The sequence below is a fragment of the Eubalaena glacialis genome, chromosome 13, assembly GCF_028564815.1.
Source record: "Eubalaena glacialis isolate mEubGla1 chromosome 13, mEubGla1.1.hap2.+ XY, whole genome shotgun sequence".
Classification (NCBI taxonomy): Eukaryota; Metazoa; Chordata; class Mammalia; order Artiodactyla; family Balaenidae; genus Eubalaena; species Eubalaena glacialis.
In genome coordinates, this window is record NC_083728.1 from 53,526,138 (window position 1) to 53,543,409 (window position 17,272).

Genomic DNA, 17,272 nt, shown 5'->3' on the forward strand with positions numbered 1-17,272 from the left:
CGGTGTCTCAATACTGCACGTTGGGGACCCTCATGGGCTAGTGACTAGAAGTCGCTTTTCCTAGAAGATACAGAGTCCTGGCTGTTTGGGCAGAGAGCTCTGGACTGTGTTTCTGAATAATCTCCCTACGAAGAAACTAGGGCATCAGAGCTGGCCAGGGTGACTGCAAACCCCCAGCCACCCACTGCAATGCTGCGGATGCCCAGCAGCCTCATTACTTTGGTGACTTCGGGTGTCTTCCCAAGACTTTCCAAGACAGACACCAGATGGACACGGGCCCCACGACACCTCCTGGCAGTGGAATAGTCTCTGTAGATAAAAGGCAGGCATGCAAAGCCCCTCATGGCCCCCAAAGTAAGCTAAAGTGGACACAGAAGTCAAATGCTTGATCGTTGTCGAAAAAGAGAGAACTCGCCCCAAAGTGTGACAAGTGCAAATTGTTTTTAGCAGAAAAAAAATCTGTCATTTTCTCTCTCTCTCTCTCTCTCTCTCTCATTTACTCTATTTCCATTCCTAAGACTGTTTTTACATCATTCTAGTTCAGTTCAGTAACATATCAAAATGAGCGTGACACGTTCAGATTCGCGGGCTGGTTACTTATTCACGTGGATCTGCGCACTCCACGATCCATCGTCACGGAGACCAAATCATGGTGCCTGGGTTTCCAGTCCCGGCTGGGCCAGCCTCCTGGGGCGTGAGACCCCACGTCACCCCGCCCGAGGCCTCTGGCCCCCACGTGGGTGCGCTCCAGGGAGACAGGCCCCGGCCTCACCTCCACGCCGCCCCTCCCCCTCCCCATGCCACGTTCTGCCGCCAGTCTTACCTGCCCCGCGAAGAGCCCGCAGACGCCGATGATGCACAGGATGTTGAACACCGCGGAGCCCACGATGGTCCCCACTCCCACGTCACCCTTGGTGATGAAGACGCCTGAAACACAGACCAACATCAGCTGGCTGCTGGAGTGGGCTGCACCCAAGGTGGGTGCAGGGAAGCTTTTGTAAACATTAGACTGTTCTCAGGATCTACAGGAAACAGCAGGGGGTTGGAGAGAGCTTGCTAATGTCTGCTGGGCCCTCTGTCCCACAGGACCATTGGTACTGGGTCTGGGACCCATTGATGCAAAGCAAAAGCATCACTTTAATAAAATAATAACAGCCACCCCAGCGGGTGGGAGGCTGGTGTTCTGCCCCTTGGGGGTCTCAGGGTTCTCGTTTCCAGAGGCCCTGTCCTTCAGGGAGGTCAGGGGTGAGACGTTCCCCAGGTGGGCACCTACCTATGACCGATGTGAACAGCTCTGGAGCTGAACTGCCTGCTGCCATGAACGTGGCCCCAGCCACATCCTCACTGAGGTGCAGGCGCTGCAGAGGAGCAAAAGCACAGGTGAGTCGGGATTCTCCTGGAATGGAGGTGACTGGGACTCCCCAGGTCCCAAGCTCAGTCCATCCTCAGCCTCCCCTTCTTCCCCAGCTGGGCCTCTCTGGCCCTCCCCCCCCCACCCCCCGCTGGGCCACACCTCCTCTCTGGGGCAATATCAGGGAGGGGGCTACATGTTCCCTCCAATTAAAGGCTCTGACAAGATCCAGGGATCCCAAGCCAAATGCCCCCGGGGCTGCACACATAATGGGGGGATGGGCACGGGCCATGTGAGGCAAGTGGGACTTCACCTCCTTTTTAAAAGCTCAGTGCCCTCTGTGTTGCCAAGTATCCCTATTTAAAGAGACCCCCAAATCCACATTTTTATGTAAAACATTCTGATTTTTTTCATTACTATGCTGATGATCTCGGGCTACATCAGGCTCCTGGTAACCAGTTTTAGAGCCTTGAGTCTAGGAGGCTATGGAAGCTTCTGGGAGTGGGGAGGGTCACCCTCCTGAAACCCACCCCCATTCTCAATGCAGTCTTGAATCCCGGGGTAGGGGGAGTATGGGGGATGGTGAGAATGAGCAGAAAGAGATGATGAGCCCCGCCAAGATAAGCTACACAATGAACTGTCCAGGTTACCCCGTTTGTTGATCCGAAAGGTGATTTGCAAGAAGACACGTGACACTGAGGCTGGGTAGTGTGGGGAGCTTTTCTGCATCCAGTCCTGATAGAAAGGAAGCTGCTGGCTGTCAGGAAATAGCCAGCTCCCTCCGGGCATCCCAGCTAAGAGTCCCTGGTCCCTTTTCCCAGCGGCACCACAGCTGCACTTCCTTGCTCAGCCATGGAGGGGCAGCACGGCCTCGGCGAAGGCCACCAGCTCGAATGACCATCAAGAGGCTGCCGCCAGAGCCCTACTGAGCATTTTGACCTGGAAACCTGGGTTCCCTCGATCTTGACTGAAAAGCTAAACGTTGCATGTGGTTCTGAAGAGACCCTAAGATGGAGGTGCTGATACCTCAAGGTGAAAGGTGTGGCTGTGAGCGGTGCCGGGCAGCTCGTCTCACCGGGCAGGTACCCTAACAGCGCTCACGCTCCGTGGCTGGTTTGTCCTCTCCCTGCTGTGTCCGCTCCAGCTCGGGCATTAGCTGTGGACTCCACAGTCGGGCTGATCTCCTGTTCCTCTGGCTCCGTCGTTCACTCACTTTGCTTCTTCCTCCTTCACCTCCCCTCCCCTTTCACCCCTCATTCACTTTGGCCCTGGCCACCTGGCACTGGGTGCTTAGAGTCACCAGCTGGGGGGTCTTCCTGCCTCAGGACCCTTTCCATCTATCGGAACAGTCCTCAGAAGCTTTCCCAGCTCCCTCCGGATGCCACAGCCTGGCGTCCTCAGGGCTCCCCACATGCACGCACGCTGAGTCCCGCCCCGGGTTCTCCCAGCTTGGTTCTCCTGCTCAGACTCTTCTTGGCTTAAATATCCGTCCTTGTAAGACGTTGCCACTGAGACCGCTGCTCCCATCCTGCCCCTGCACAAGCCCTTCCCCGATCCCAAGGCCGAGTCACTCTCTCACCTCCTCTTCCCTCTGCATCTCCAGCTCCAGCGCTTCACCTGCCCCTGTGTCTCACTCTGGAGCTGCCCCACATCCCACGGCCCCGTGATGGCAAGGCCCACGCTGTGTTTCACCTTGATTCCTCCCCAAGGGCTGTGCTCACAGGTGCTATGGGTCTCCTCAATGGAGAACACGTTCTGACAATTGTATGTACATTTCCAGCACAAGGTCTTAACGTTGCTATTAAAAAAACGTGTGGGACAGAGAGTAGTTCGCTTCCCATGAGGAATAAACTGCCAAATGGTGGATTTCAGACATCACAGATGACCCCGATTACAGGTGCTTCCGTGCTTTCTCCTCTTCTCCATCAGGCGACCCTGTTCTCACGTTAAATCACTTTGGGCAAAAGGCTTCCACGCTGGCCGGCGTCCATCTCAGAGACCAGCTCACTGATTTTCCTTTCCCACTTCCCACCTCCACTCCCGGGGCCTCTCCACGGTTGCTGTGGCATGATTCTCTTTTATTTCTTTAAGTACACAAAACTAACAGACTTCAGAATGTGGAAGAAACTGCTTCAGTTAGCAGTTCTCGAAGTGTGTCTTCCAGACCAGCAGTCTCCACATCACCTGGGAACTTATTAGAAATGCTACTTCTGTTCCCCACTGTCCCCCCCAAGACCCAGCGAATCAGACACTGGGGGGGAAGGGAGGGAAGAAAGGGAGGGTCAGCCCAGGCTGAAGGCTACGTGAAGGAGCAGGTGTTCTGGATGGACCGGAAGTGCATCTGGGGAAGAGACCCCTTCTGCAAATGGGATTCTGAATTAAAAATAAAATGAAACAGAAAGCTTCCAGATAAAGCAAACTACATTTCAAACCAGAAAAAGAGATGAAAGAAGCAAGAGAATGAACGAGTTCTAGATATGCTAAGTGTTTTCAGATGAAAGGGGTGTAACTGGGTGTTCAGCCTGGCGTTCACCCGGCTGATTTCCTGGTCTCTGTGGCCAGTTCTTTCATCGTCTTGCCTCTCAGGCCTCTGCCTGGAGCGTCTCTGCACATACGTGGAGAGGAAGGGCAGTGGAGGTATGGCTGAAGCCTTCTCACTCTGTGAGGACCCCACGAATCGAATCACGAGGGAGGGTTACGGCAGTGGCAGAAGGAAAGGGCAGCAAGGAAGATGGAGGAAGTGAGGGGAGAAAGGAAGAACCAGGCTTAAAGACAAAGAAAGCAGGAGCAGGGCACAGGCGGTACCTTGAGTTATGCCCAATGTGGCAGGGACCACTGGCCATGAGGGTTAAAGCCCAACTGCAGATCTGCACACTGAAATTCTAAGCAGATTGGAGATGTTTTTTGCACTAATGCTGCCCACGGCTCTGAAGCATGCTGGTGCCTGGCCATCCCACCCCAGCTGCATGGAGGGCTCCCCAGGGCCTCAGTGGGGGAGGCTGGAGCAGTACCGGGGCTCAGACACATACCTCACAGATCTTTTCCAAGGAGGGGACGAAGAAGTCATCACACACAATCGCCAGTGCATAGAACATGTACATGGCCTGGAAGAGAGGAGAGAAGGGGTTAAAGTCAGAGTCATTACACCATGTACAAAGTCGTTGCAATGCCTGCCACCTCCCACCCTCCCACCTTGTCCACCTCCTAGGTCCCCAAACACACCACGGATGCCTGCCCCAGGGCCTTTACACGTGCTGTTCCCTCTGCCCAGAACACGTTCCCCCCAGATCAACTTGGCTCCGTTCTCCATGTCCTTCAGGTCCCTGGGTTAATGTCAATCAAAGCAAGGGGCCTTGGACTCCCCTCCCTTCCCTTTCTCTTCACCCCCCTTATTCTGCTTTGTTTTTCTTGACCTATTTTATGTTTGATTAATTTGTTTGTTGTCTCTTTCCCCCTCTAAAAGTCCATGAGGGTATGAACTTTATCTCATTGATCCCCAGCACTCAGCACAGGGCCTGGTGCATAGTAGGTGCTCAATAAATTTATGTGCAATGAAGGAACAAATAGATGAATACTTCCTACTGAGTTTGTTCACGCTCCTGTTCCCTGCAGGACAGCCCCTGCAATCTTGCTTCCATATCCTTGGTCAACCATAACCAAGGCATTCCTTGGAATTCTACCTTTGGGCCACAAATCACTTCTCTACCGTAACCAACTCTATGTCTCCTCTCTAATTCATGAGATCTTATTCGCAGTCCACTGTTGGTTGACCACTCAGCATCCATCCTCCACTCCTTCCTAATAGGACCCCAGTTTTGTTCCCATGTGGAAGGTGGCTCCACCCTTTCCTCCAGGCCAATCAGGGTGCAGTATTCCTCAGGGATGGCTATTGGTTCAGGGGTGGGCACGTGACCTTCGCTGGCCCAATCAGATGGCAGGAAAGGCTTTACAGTCGTTGCCACAGAGAGGGGGTCCTCACCCTGCAGCCGTGGACCCGGAAGCTGGGAGTCCTGCCTGCCATTGGCCAACAAATTGAGAGAACTCTGACTTGAGATGAAGTTGACCCTGAGTCAATGTAATGACGTCACTGAGCCATTGATCACATGGTCCCTGAGCCACCCCCTGCCTCTGGACTTCATAGCATAACATACCGGCAAACAGGCTCATTTGATTTGGAGTTTCCCTGTTACTTGCAGCCCCAAACTTTTAATGGGCGTGGCTGCTCATCCTTCAAGTTCCAGCATCCTCAGGAGTCACTGCTCTCTCGTATTTTGACCTCCCAGCATCTTTTCCTTTGGCTAATTGCTCTGCAGGAAGGGCCTCTATCACATACCCCACCCGCCTCACCACAGGGCACGGGCACAGGGCCCAGGCTGGGCACCGGAACACGCCATTCTCCATCAGGCAGTGGTGGGTGGGCAAGAGGTCTGCAAGGGGCCGGGCAGGGGTCAACAGAGAAGCTGGGAAAGGGGGCCTCTCTCCTTGGAGATAAAAGCACTCCCTGAGTCTGCAGCTGTCTTAGAGAGCCTGCCTGAGAGTGAGCTCACCCAGCAAGGAGCCGAACCAAGAGGTGGGACAGGTGGATACACACGTGTGTACACACACACACACACGTGCCCAGTGACGCCACGTGAACTCTGGGCCCAGCTCAGCCTGAAACCAACGTGGACTCTCCAATTTCATGAGCTGATAATGTGCCTTTGATACTTAAGCTGATTTGCGTTTCTGTCACTTGCAGCTGTCCTTCTAGAAGCCTTCTGGAGCAACTCAAGCATGAGACGATCTCTCTGGCCTTTGACTCCTGGCTGTTGCACTCATTTAGACACTCCTCCCCCTTTATGAACTGGTTCTCTTTTTCACATCTATGTGTTTGGTCTTTTCAACCAGATTGTAAGATTCTAAAGTGCATCTTAACACTTGATTCTGTGGAAGTATCAGACAAGGGCACAGGAACATATGCAACAGGGATATTCATTCCAAAACGATGATTATAATAAATTACCAAAGCCTAACAAAATATACAATAGGGGGTGGGTTATATAAGTAATGATTCATCATTCAAGGAAATACTGTTAACAGGGATTATGTAAATTCATATTTAGTGACAAGGAAAGGCATTTACGATCCCTTATTAAATAAAAAAATGCTATAAAATATTGTGTACAATCTCTTTTTTGTTAAATTATCTATGTATATGAGTGCATACATATACACACACTTATATATTGATATTTGCATATAAGAGTTTGTAAGACCATAAATCAAAATAGTTTTTCCCTTGGTTGGTATAACTCTATCTGCACTTTATAATTCCTATCCATATTTTCTGATTTGTCCACCTTGAATTTGTGTTTCTTATGTGATTTTTGTAGGTGGTGGGAGATTTGAGAGGTCAGGACTCTTTCTTACACTTTTCTAATCTCTGGTGAGCCTGGGAAGCCAGCCATGCCGAGAAGCCTTAAAAATAACTTTCTACTGATTGGTCTATTCATAAGCTGTACAAAGTTTTTTGCCTATGGGGTGTTTTTTCGGGGGGAGAGTGGAAATGTCAATTAAAAAAAAAATTAGTGCTGTATTTTATACCTTTGTGGGTGAGTCAGAATATACATTCCCAAGTTGCAATGGACTCAAACTCTCTTTTGCCGTATGATTTGGCTGATCCCATATTATGCAGGCTTTATCATTATCTTTGAAGGGACAGCCAAATGCAGTAATTGGAATACAGAGTTACACATCTGTGGATTAACCAAGAACTAAATAAGCTGTCCGTAGCTGACATACTCAACAGGCTAAAACCCCCAATGCTGCTTACAAGTCCATAAACTCTCTCTCCAAGACCATGTTCCAATATTATGTATTGATCCTGTTTTGAGGCAAGAAGCTCCATCTAACGCATGGCAATGTCAACTCTTGGATTAGGACCAGAAATGAATAGATCCGCCAGGCTCTCTGTGCTTTCAAGGGTGATGGCTGTTGAAAGCCAAGTTAGTGCCGTGCACAAGACAGCGTGAGGTGGGGACGCCAACCCTCAGATACCCTGTGACAAAGCTCCTCTGACACCCAGGGGCCTGCCAGGCCATGGGGCTCCTTTCCAGCTGCAGAGCACCTCCTGGCATCTGAGGGTGGCATGCCACTTTGCTTACAAGAAACTCTCTTCTAACCATGTTACCCACTGGAAATCGGGTTCCCACCGGAAAAACAAACAAAGCAGAACAAGATATTGATGGCGGTGCTGCGTGTGTGACGGGGGCGGAGGGACGTGGGAACTCTGCATCCTCTGTTCAGTTATGCTGTGAACCTAAAACTGCTCTAAAAAAGGTCTACTACTAATAAAAACACAAAAGCAAAACAGTATCAAGGAACAAAACAAAGGTACAAAGTCAAACTTGAAGAGGCAGAGGGCCTCCTGGAAGTGTGATATCGATGGTCCTATCAATACCACTTGGTCCACGTATTTTAGAGAATGAGGCATTTGGGGATTAATTTGACCATTCCTATATTTCCAAAGGATATAATAATAGCATCATTGACAAGGATAATAATACCATCACTATTAATAATATTTGCCACTCTTCGTGGGGCCAGAAACTTAGGCCTGCTCCGGTCCTTCACAAGGACTCTCTCACTCAGTTCTTCTAATTCCCACGGGAGGCAGGGCGTGACGGACCCGTCTCCCAGGCACCTCAGAGAGCATCGTAACTCAGCCAAGCACCCTCTCCAGGCCTTCCCATGGGGCCCGGCTGCCGCCCCGTGCAGAGGTCGTTTCTGATCTGCTACCCCATCTCCACTTTCTATTTTCAGCTCGCCCACTAATAAGCTGTCTTCTCCAACCACGCAGAGGGAGGGACGGTTTCAGAATCCTAGCCATCCACTTTTGGGGGCTGCCGTTTCACAGCCACCAATGTCATTTATTTATTTATTTATTTATATATTTATTTTTAACATCTTTATTGGAGTATAATTGCTTTACAACGGTGTGTTAGTTTCTACTTTATAACAAAGTGAATCAGCTATACGTATACACATATCCCCATATCCCCTCCCTCTTGCGTCTCCCTCCCACCCTCCTTATTCCACCCCTCTAGGTGGTCACAAAGCACGGAGCTGATCTCCCTGTGCTATGCGGCTGCTTCCCACTAGCTATCTATTTTACATTTGGTAGTGTATATATGTCCATGCCACTCTCTCACTTCGTCCCAGCTTACCCTTCCCCCTCCCTGTGTCCTCAAGCCCATTCTCTACGTCCATAAATATACCATTTACATACAAGTATAAATGTGATCAGCATGAACACGGGTAAACCCTCGCTACCTCTGTATTTTGAGTGAATCCCTATTTTCCTTTATAAATGAATGGACCACAACCAGTGTTGCAATAAAAATCTTTAAACATATATCCTTTTGCATTTGTAGGATAAACTTCCAGATGGGGAGTTGTTAGACGATGTTCTTTAATGTTATTATTTTTACAAGGTGTGCTACAAAACACAAGACAGATTGGACGTCTCAAAAACGGTTGAGCTGGCCCAATACCCTGGGACCGCACACATGGAAATTGGTCCACGTGGAAACTGCAGCCCGGCTACAGCAACCAGGGAAGGCCAATGCGGGCCATGTTCTAAAGATGAGTGACAGTGTCTGGAGAGGAGAGGGGCACCTGTGTGAGCTTCAGCTCAAGTCTCAGACCACAGGGGCTTCTCTTCCCCAGGAACCTAACAGGGCATCTGTACTTTGACATCGACCATGTGCTGCCACGACCACGGGCCATGTTTCAGGTTTATGTATCTGTCTCCCTTCTCTTGAAGGGCAGCATCAGTGTCCTTCACACGTTCCTCTCTACCCCGTTCCAAGCTTGCACAGAATGAGGGTCCCACTCACCTGGAGTGAATGGGTTCCAAGGTGGGGGGTGCTCACAGAGTAGCTGGTGTCACCTTCGGAAGCTGTCAAGGGAAGTGGCCGAATAGCATGACTGGCACAGCAGCTGCTGCCAGTCATCCGCACCCTCCCAGCTGAGGCTGTCAAAGGTCAGCTGGCGAGCAGCTCGGCCTCAGACACGGGCGAGCCCCGCTGAGCCTGGCCAAGCTCAACCCAGTTCTGCTGAACCCCAAACACCCATGAGCTAAATAAATGTTTATTGTTGTATGTCACTGAGGTTTTGAGGCCATTTGTTACACAGCATTATTGTGGCAACAGGTAACAGCTACAGCCAAGGTGATAAAAAGAGCCAGAGTGAAAACAATAATAATGAGAAGTAACTTCCAAGAAATCAAACTTTCTTGTTGCTTTGAATGACAATATACTCAGCTTTTCTAGCCTCCCTGGTACTAGCCATGGTCATGTGACACAATTTTGGGCAATGAGAATAAGGGACAGATTCAACTAAAGTCACCCTTTCTTCCTGCCTTGAACTCGGATGTGATGTCTGGAATGCCAGCAGCCATTATGTGACCACGCGGCAATAAGCATGACAATACATACCAACATGTTAAGGGGAGCAGAGCCCTGAGAACACCATTCACCAGCTGATCTAATGCCAGAAACCACTTCCCTCCGTACTTCTTACTCTGTGAGAAAATGAATCCCCTATTTGCCTCAGTCACCATTAGTTGGGGTTTCTGTACTTGCAGCCATGTGCCTCCCTAACCAATACAGGGCAGAGAAGATTCATTCTGCTGGGCATGGGAGAAGGAGGTCAAAGAAGGCTTCACAGAGAAAGTGGTTACTGAACTGGGATTTTGAAAGATAAATTCTATCTCATCAGGCAATTTTAAAGGTTGATTGGGACTAATAAAACTAGAGAACTTTGGTGACAATGGTTAAACCGAAAAATACCTAAGGTAACAGGAAATCGTCATGGCCTGTGGCTTAATGGAGGTGAACAGGCTCTAGCTGAAATGTCGATACACATAAGGACTTCCATACTGTGAGGGCAAATGTATCCCAACAGCATGACATTAACCCTGCCGTTTTATGTGGCATCTACAGTCAGAGATTTTCACAGACAATTTCCTTGTACTACATCATCTGCACTCGTGTTGCTCTGTCTTTAATTTCAGTGAAGGTGGTGCTGGAGAAGCAATTTCCAGGGAAGATCTATAGAACTCTGGCCTTGGTGGAAATTGTTCTAATCTCCCAGGGAATACGGTTAGAATAATAACCAAAAAAATCTACCTTTTTTCCTTCTCTGTCTTTTTCATAGCTTCAGGTGATCATATATGATTAAACTTGGTATAAAAGTTATTTCTTTAAAAATCATTCTCCCCCCTGACAAGCTTGGTGTCCAGTGGCCCCATGATGTTATGGCAGGACTGACTCACATGCCCATTCTCTGTCTCTGCTACCACCACGGCCATCGTTCTGAAAGTGCTCACTGCCCTGGTGACTAGACAGAGAAATACAGCCTCAAGCCAGACTTGGGTTCTGACCAGGAGGATCTGGGGATGAGGGCTGCAGGGAAGAGGAAGGTAACAGATGGCTAGGGGTGCCCCCTGGGCCTGCCATATTATTCAGGTGTTACTAATTTAGAGAACTCTACTGCCTTTCAAGGGTCAGAATCTGCCTCAATTTCCTGAGACTTGACCGATGGGAGTTGGTGCATCAGTCCCAGCTCCCTCACCCCCTGGGTGGGGTCCCTCCACGCTGTCTGCCTGGGTTCCCACAGGTGAATTAAGCTTCAGGTACCCATAGTGTTGTAAGCTCCATCGCTCACCTTTTATTAGCAATTGTCCCTTCTCTGTCTTACTTCCTGCACTCCAAGTGACTGCTGAATTCTTTCTTTTTTTTTTTAATATTTATTTGGCTGCACCAGGTGTTAGCTGCAGCATGCAAACTCTTAGTTGCAGCATGTGGGATCTAGTTCCCTGACCAGAGACTGAACCTGGGTCCCCTGCATTGGGAGCACGGAGTCTTAGCCACTGGACCACCAGGGAAGTCCCTAACTACTGAATTCTAATGCTTGTCTCAGGGTCTGCTTCTAGGACAGCCCGAATTAAAACAAGAGGGAAGTGGGTTAAGGAAGACTGTGGAAGGAACAAAACGCAGTATGAAATCAAGCTGGACCACTCTCAGACACAACTGTCTTCCCAAAGTCTAGTGGGGACAGTAGTGTAAGTGCCTGGCCATGAGCTTTTCTGGTTGTAATATAAGTGCCTGACATTAGGCTTTGATCCCCTAATGGATGCCCCCATTCGGCATCCATTCCAAAGGCATCCACCTCAGTAAACACATCGCCAGCTATACAACTAGATGAGGAGACAGGTGACCCCACCCTGGAAGTTCCCTTTTCAGAAATCCTGGGTGACCCAGATAAGCGACCACTTGAGTGACCTTGATTTTCCCTACCTGCACCATAATTCCTGCTCTTATGTTTTAAATTCGCCAATAAAGAGCGACCCAGAGCAACCCTAGACACCCCATCCTTGACCTCAATAAAGGCAGAACCTCAAGACTGTTCTCTCTCTCTTCCCCCACCCCCTCCCCGTGACCTCACTGTGTGGCCCCGGACATGCCATGTACCCCCCAGGATCTGTGAGTTATAAACCTTGTCTTTCCAAATTTCCCTGAGGATTGTTGTTGAGGTGTGTCCTGCAATTGTGATAGAACCAGGAGGGCAAGCCCAGCCTCAACACTGGCTCCTGCTGGGGAAACATCCACGGGAGCCAGGTGAGTGTATACCCAGCCAGGGCATCACTCTCAAAGCTGAGACCAACAGAACATGGGAACGCTCCCCCTTAGTCCCACCCCTAGTCCTTCTGTAGTTGGCATCCGAAGGTCTTTGGAACCATTTCCACCTGAAGAGGATTCTCTCACAGGGACTCAAATGCTAAAGGAAGTGAGTATATGTTAATATACCTGCTCATTGGCATAAACCCTGTAACTATGTTACTTGAAGCCTCTCACGATGCCCAGATGAAGCCCATGGCTGACGGTGTTCTCGGAGGTCAGCACAACTGGGGTCACTGTTTTGGAGCCTTGGGAATGAGATCTGCCTACTCTGGAGAAATGTCCTTTTCCTTTTTTCTCTCTCCTCTCTCTTCCTCCCACCCCAGATGCCTCTCGCACAGGGTCCACTCTGAGAGTGGCTCCAGAGTCCCTGTGGACCTCATTTATTTCACTTGGTTGTCAGTTTGTCAAGGGAGTGGGGGTGATAACTGCCATTTCCCCTCAATATCCACTAAAGGCAGGGTCTGGGGACAGGTTTCTGTAGCTGGGCTGATGTCCACATGGGCCTTACAGGGGCTCCCTGGGGGCCGGGCACACACATGCTCCAGTGACCCTGACAACAATGGCTGCAGGACGGGGCACTGGGTTAATCCCGCCTCCTCGCAGAGGGGACCAAGTTCATTAACTTGGCTCAGGTCACACAGCTACTAGGTGGCAGAGGCAAGATGTGAACCCAATGACCCACTTCTCCAGTACATGCTTCTCTCTCTCTCTGTCTATATACATATAGATAGATAGATATAGATTCAGATACAAAGATATAGATATGTATAGATATATATTATAAAGAGATACCTATATCTCTCAATATTTTTTGATTTTTAAAAATTTAATTTTTTTATTGGGGTAAGCATGCACAACACAATCTTTACCATTTTAACCATTTTTAAGTGTATAGTTCAATGGCATTAATTGTGTGCACATTGCTGTCCCACCATCACCACCACCCTCTCCAGATCTTTTTCATCCTCCCAAACTGAAACTGTCTCCATTAAACACTAACTCCCCATTCCCCCTCAACCCAGCCCCTGGCAACCACCTTTCTACTTTTGTAGAAAGTATCCCTAGTGTTTCCACGAATGTGAATACTCTAGGGACCTCATATAAGGGGAATCTTACAGTATTTGTCCCTTTGTGACTGGCTTATTTCACTCAGCATAATGTCTTCAAGATTCATACATGTTGTAGCAGGTGTCAGAATGGCCTACCTTTTCAAGGCTGAGTAACATCCCCTTGTACGGATACACACATTCTGTTTATCTATTCATCTGTCACTGGACATTTGGGTGGCTTCCGCCTTCGTGGCTGTTGTGAATAATGATGCTAAGAACATGGTGTACAAATATCTGTTTGAGTCCCTGCTTGCAGTGCTTTGGGGGTAGATACCCAGAAGTGGAATTGCTGGATCATGTGGTGATTCTATGTTCTATTTTTTGAGGAACTGCCATACTATGTTCCATAGTGGCTGCACCATTTTACATCCCCACCAACTGTGTACAGGGTTCCAATTTCTCCACATCTTCACCAACACTTGTTATTTTCTGTTTTTTGGGTTTTTTTTTTTTCATAGTAGCCATCCTACTGGGTGTGAGGTGGTGTGATCAAGACACAGTTTTGGGTTTGGTTAATAAGTTCATTTTTGAAAAAGTAAATAAAATCCCCCTGAAGCCCTGCTGTCAGGACAGGAGACAAGTATGACAGAGCGAGAGCAATGCTTCCCGGGTCCCCCGGCAACCCTCTCCACAAGCATGTGCACACATTTCGAGAAGTCCATTCATTCTTTCCAAAGGAAGAGTCTCCTTTGCAGAATCAGGAATGAAAACTCCCTTTCATCTATGTGGGCTTCCTTCCTTTTCAGAGTATTGCCTAGCAGAAGTCTTCACTGGGCTTACACGGAACAGGCACAGATCAGGGCATAGGGAAAGGAGGACAGTCAAGGCAGGGCTGAGGGCAGGGAGGTGGTGGCGGGTTTGGGCATCCTTGCCAGAGGCTGCTGCCCAGCGCCATGGCCTCAGCTGCCCACAGGGGCCCGCAGGGTGTGGAGATGAGACACGTGGATGGGGCAGGGTCTGTGGCTCACTGGACAGTGGACGCCCATCTCAGGTGGGCAGGCTGTGCTCTGCCCTGACCAACGTTGCATGAGAATATGTGCTTAGTATGGCCAGAACTTCTGATCTTCCAAGAGAGAAGCTGCACATCCGGACTCAGGTAACATCTCTTGATGTTGAGTAATGAGTACAGACGCTCTGCTGCCCCTACTCTCCCTTTGCGGATTCTGCTCCAGGCACACAGGTCTCCTGACTGTTCCCTGAATGAGCTCGGCTGGCTCTGCCTCCGGGCCCTTGCACTGGCTGTTCTCTCTGCCTGCCCCACTCTCTCCGCAGCCGTCCACACGGCTCCGTCTCTCGTTTCCTTCAGGCTTTGTTCAAACCTCACCCTTGTGGAGCCCACTGACCCTTCAATGTGCCTCTCCTGCACCCCCCCCCCCACTCCTACTTCTGACCCTGCTCCACCTCCTCTTTTATTCCATTACCCAGATTATCTTCCAGCACACCAGACAATTCTTATTATGATGCTTATTTTATTGTATGTCTCCTTCCTTGGAATGTGAGCTCCACAAGGACAGGGGTCTTTGTCTGTCTTGTCCTCTGATGTATCCCTAGTGCCCAGAACAGGGCTAGCACACAGTATGTGCTCAATAAATACTTCCTGAATGAATGGTTGAATTCAACAATTGTAAAGCACTCAGCCAACCACACGAAACCTGTCAACTGTCAGCACTGTGACGTCAGGTCGGGTCCAACTGCCCAATTCTTTGATCAGGAAAATGGAACACCAACATGTCTGCTAAATATGTAAGCACAGCATTTTTTAAATAAATTTATTTTATTATTATTTTTTTATTTTTATTTTTGGCTGCGTTTGGTCTTTGTTGTTGTGCACAGGCTTTCTCTAGTTGCAGCGAGCAGGGGGTACTCTTCGTTGCAGTGCATGGGCTTTTCATTGCGATGGCTTCTCTTGTTGTGGAGCACGGGATCTAGGCACGTGGGCTTCAGTAGTTCTGGCACGTAGGCTCAGTAGCTGTGGTTCTCGAGCTCTAGAGCACAAGATCAGTAGCCGTGGCGCACGGGCTTAGTTGCTCCACGGCATGTGGGATCTTCCGGGACCAGGCATCGAACCCATGTCCCCTGCGTTGGCAAGCGTATTCTTAACCACTGAGCCACCAGGGAAGTCCCTAAGCACAGTATTTGGTATTAAAGCTAAACACAGAGCTCTTCACTGGATTCTCTGTGAGCTTAAAGGAAGGATACGGAACCTAGGTTTCAGAGAGTGAGGGAAAGGGTGTGGTAAGACTATCTGGAGGAAATGGTGCTTCTATCATGTCTGAGAAGATGAGCATGAGTTAGACAAGCAAAGAAACCAGGACAGAATTGACTAGGCAAGGGAACAGGATGAATAAAACATGGTGTCATAAATTATCATGGTTTGTGCTGAAAACTACAGATTATTTACTATGGCTGGAGTGCAGATTGTGAGTGAGGAAGCAGAGACAGATGAGGCTGCAGAAATAGGCAAAGGTCAGTTTGGAGAGGCTCCTGTACTCTAGGCTGAGATATTTGGATGCACAGGTGCAGACTATCTGTGATGATCAGGAATCACTGTTGACTCTACTGGAAAAACCTTATGATGATGGTGATGATGAAAGTGGTTTTGAAGGTGTGATGGTGGTTGTTATGGTGATGATGTTGATGGTGATGACAGCGATGGTGATGGGATGACGATGGGGACAATGATGAAGATGGTGATGGTGGTGATTATGCTGGTGATGATGATGATGGTGATGGTGAGGATGATGATATGGTGATGGTGATGATGGTGGTGGTGGTGATGGGGTGGATGATGATGATGATGATGGTGATGGTGAGGGTGATGGGGAGGATGGTGATGATAGTGGTGGTGGTGGTGCTGGTGGTGAGGATGGTGATGATGATGATGATGGTGATGGTGACGGGGTGGATGGTGATGATGATGATGACAGTGATGATGATGATGGTGGTGTGGTGGTGGTGGTGAGGATGGGGATGATGACGGTGATGGTGAGGATGATGATGATGATGATGATGATGATGATGATGGTGATGGGGAGGATGGCGATGATGATGGTGGTGATGGTGGTGGTGGTGGTGGTGGTGCTGGTGGTGAGGATGGCGACGATGATGATGGTGATGGTGACAGGGTGGATGGTGATGATGATGATGACAGTGATGATGATGATGGTGGTGTGGTGGTGGTGGTGAGGATGGGGATGATGATGGTGATGGTGAGGATGGTGATGATGATGATGATGGTGATGGGGAGGATGGTGATGATAGTGGTGGTGGTGGTGCTGGTGGTGAGGATGGTGATGATGATGATGATGGTGATGGTGACGGGGTGGATGGTGATGATGATGATGACAGTGATGATGATGATGGTGGTGTGGTGGTGGTGGTGAGGATGGTAATGATGACGGTGATGGTGAGGAGGATGATGATGATGATGATGATGATGGTGATGGGGAGGATGGCGATGATGATGGTGGTGATGGTGGTGGTGGTGGTGGTGGTGGTGGTGGTGGGGATGGTGATGATGATGATGACAGTGATGATGATGATGGTGGTGGTGGTGAGAATGGTGATGATGATGATGGTGATGGTGATGGGGAGGATGATGATGATGATGATAGTGATTGTGATGTAATGATGATGAGGACAATGATAATGATGGTGGTGATGATGAGAAAGATAATGATGCTGATGATGATGACGGCTAACAGTTTTTGAATATTGACCATTGAGCACATGACCACTGAGCATACTGACCATATGACTAAGCACAGAACTGCTTGAAAACTTAATCCTCTCAACTAGCCCATGAGGTAGGTACTGTTGTTATCCCTACCCTTCAGACAGGAAATTGAGGCAGAGAGAATATATGCCCAAGGTCACAGCACCAGTACAAAACAGAAATTGGACTTCAACCCCATTTGTATGACTCCAACCCAAGCCAGTCATGGTTTGAACCCAAATTGCTTTCAGCAGCAAGAGAAGAGATGTGGTCTGAATCCTCAGGATGCTCACTGGATTGAAGATTTCTCAAGACCTCTCATGCTTCCTTGAGTTATTTCTTCCCTTTCTGCCTCTCCTACTTCTCCATGCAA

The 17,272-nt window shown here is 49.1% G+C and overlaps 1 protein-coding gene across 4 annotated transcripts in view; it reads right to left on the minus strand.

The window, feature by feature from the left end:
* SLC24A3 (solute carrier family 24 member 3) overlaps positions 1-17,272 on the minus strand; it is a 466,771-nt gene that overhangs the window by 127,452 nt on the left and 322,047 nt on the right. For all 4 annotated transcript variants that reach the window (XR_009703089.1, XM_061207778.1, XM_061207777.1 and 1 more), the window contains exons 4-6: positions 4,381-4,455; positions 1,274-1,358; positions 824-927 (exon numbers count right to left, since the gene is read on the minus strand). Coding sequence is in view for 3 of the 4 variants with exons in the window: in XM_061207778.1 (XP_061063761.1) it covers positions 824-927; positions 1,274-1,358; positions 4,381-4,455 (264 nt within the window). In the remaining variant the exon portion in view is untranslated. The remainder of the gene's footprint in view (positions 1-823; positions 928-1,273; positions 1,359-4,380; positions 4,456-17,272) is intronic.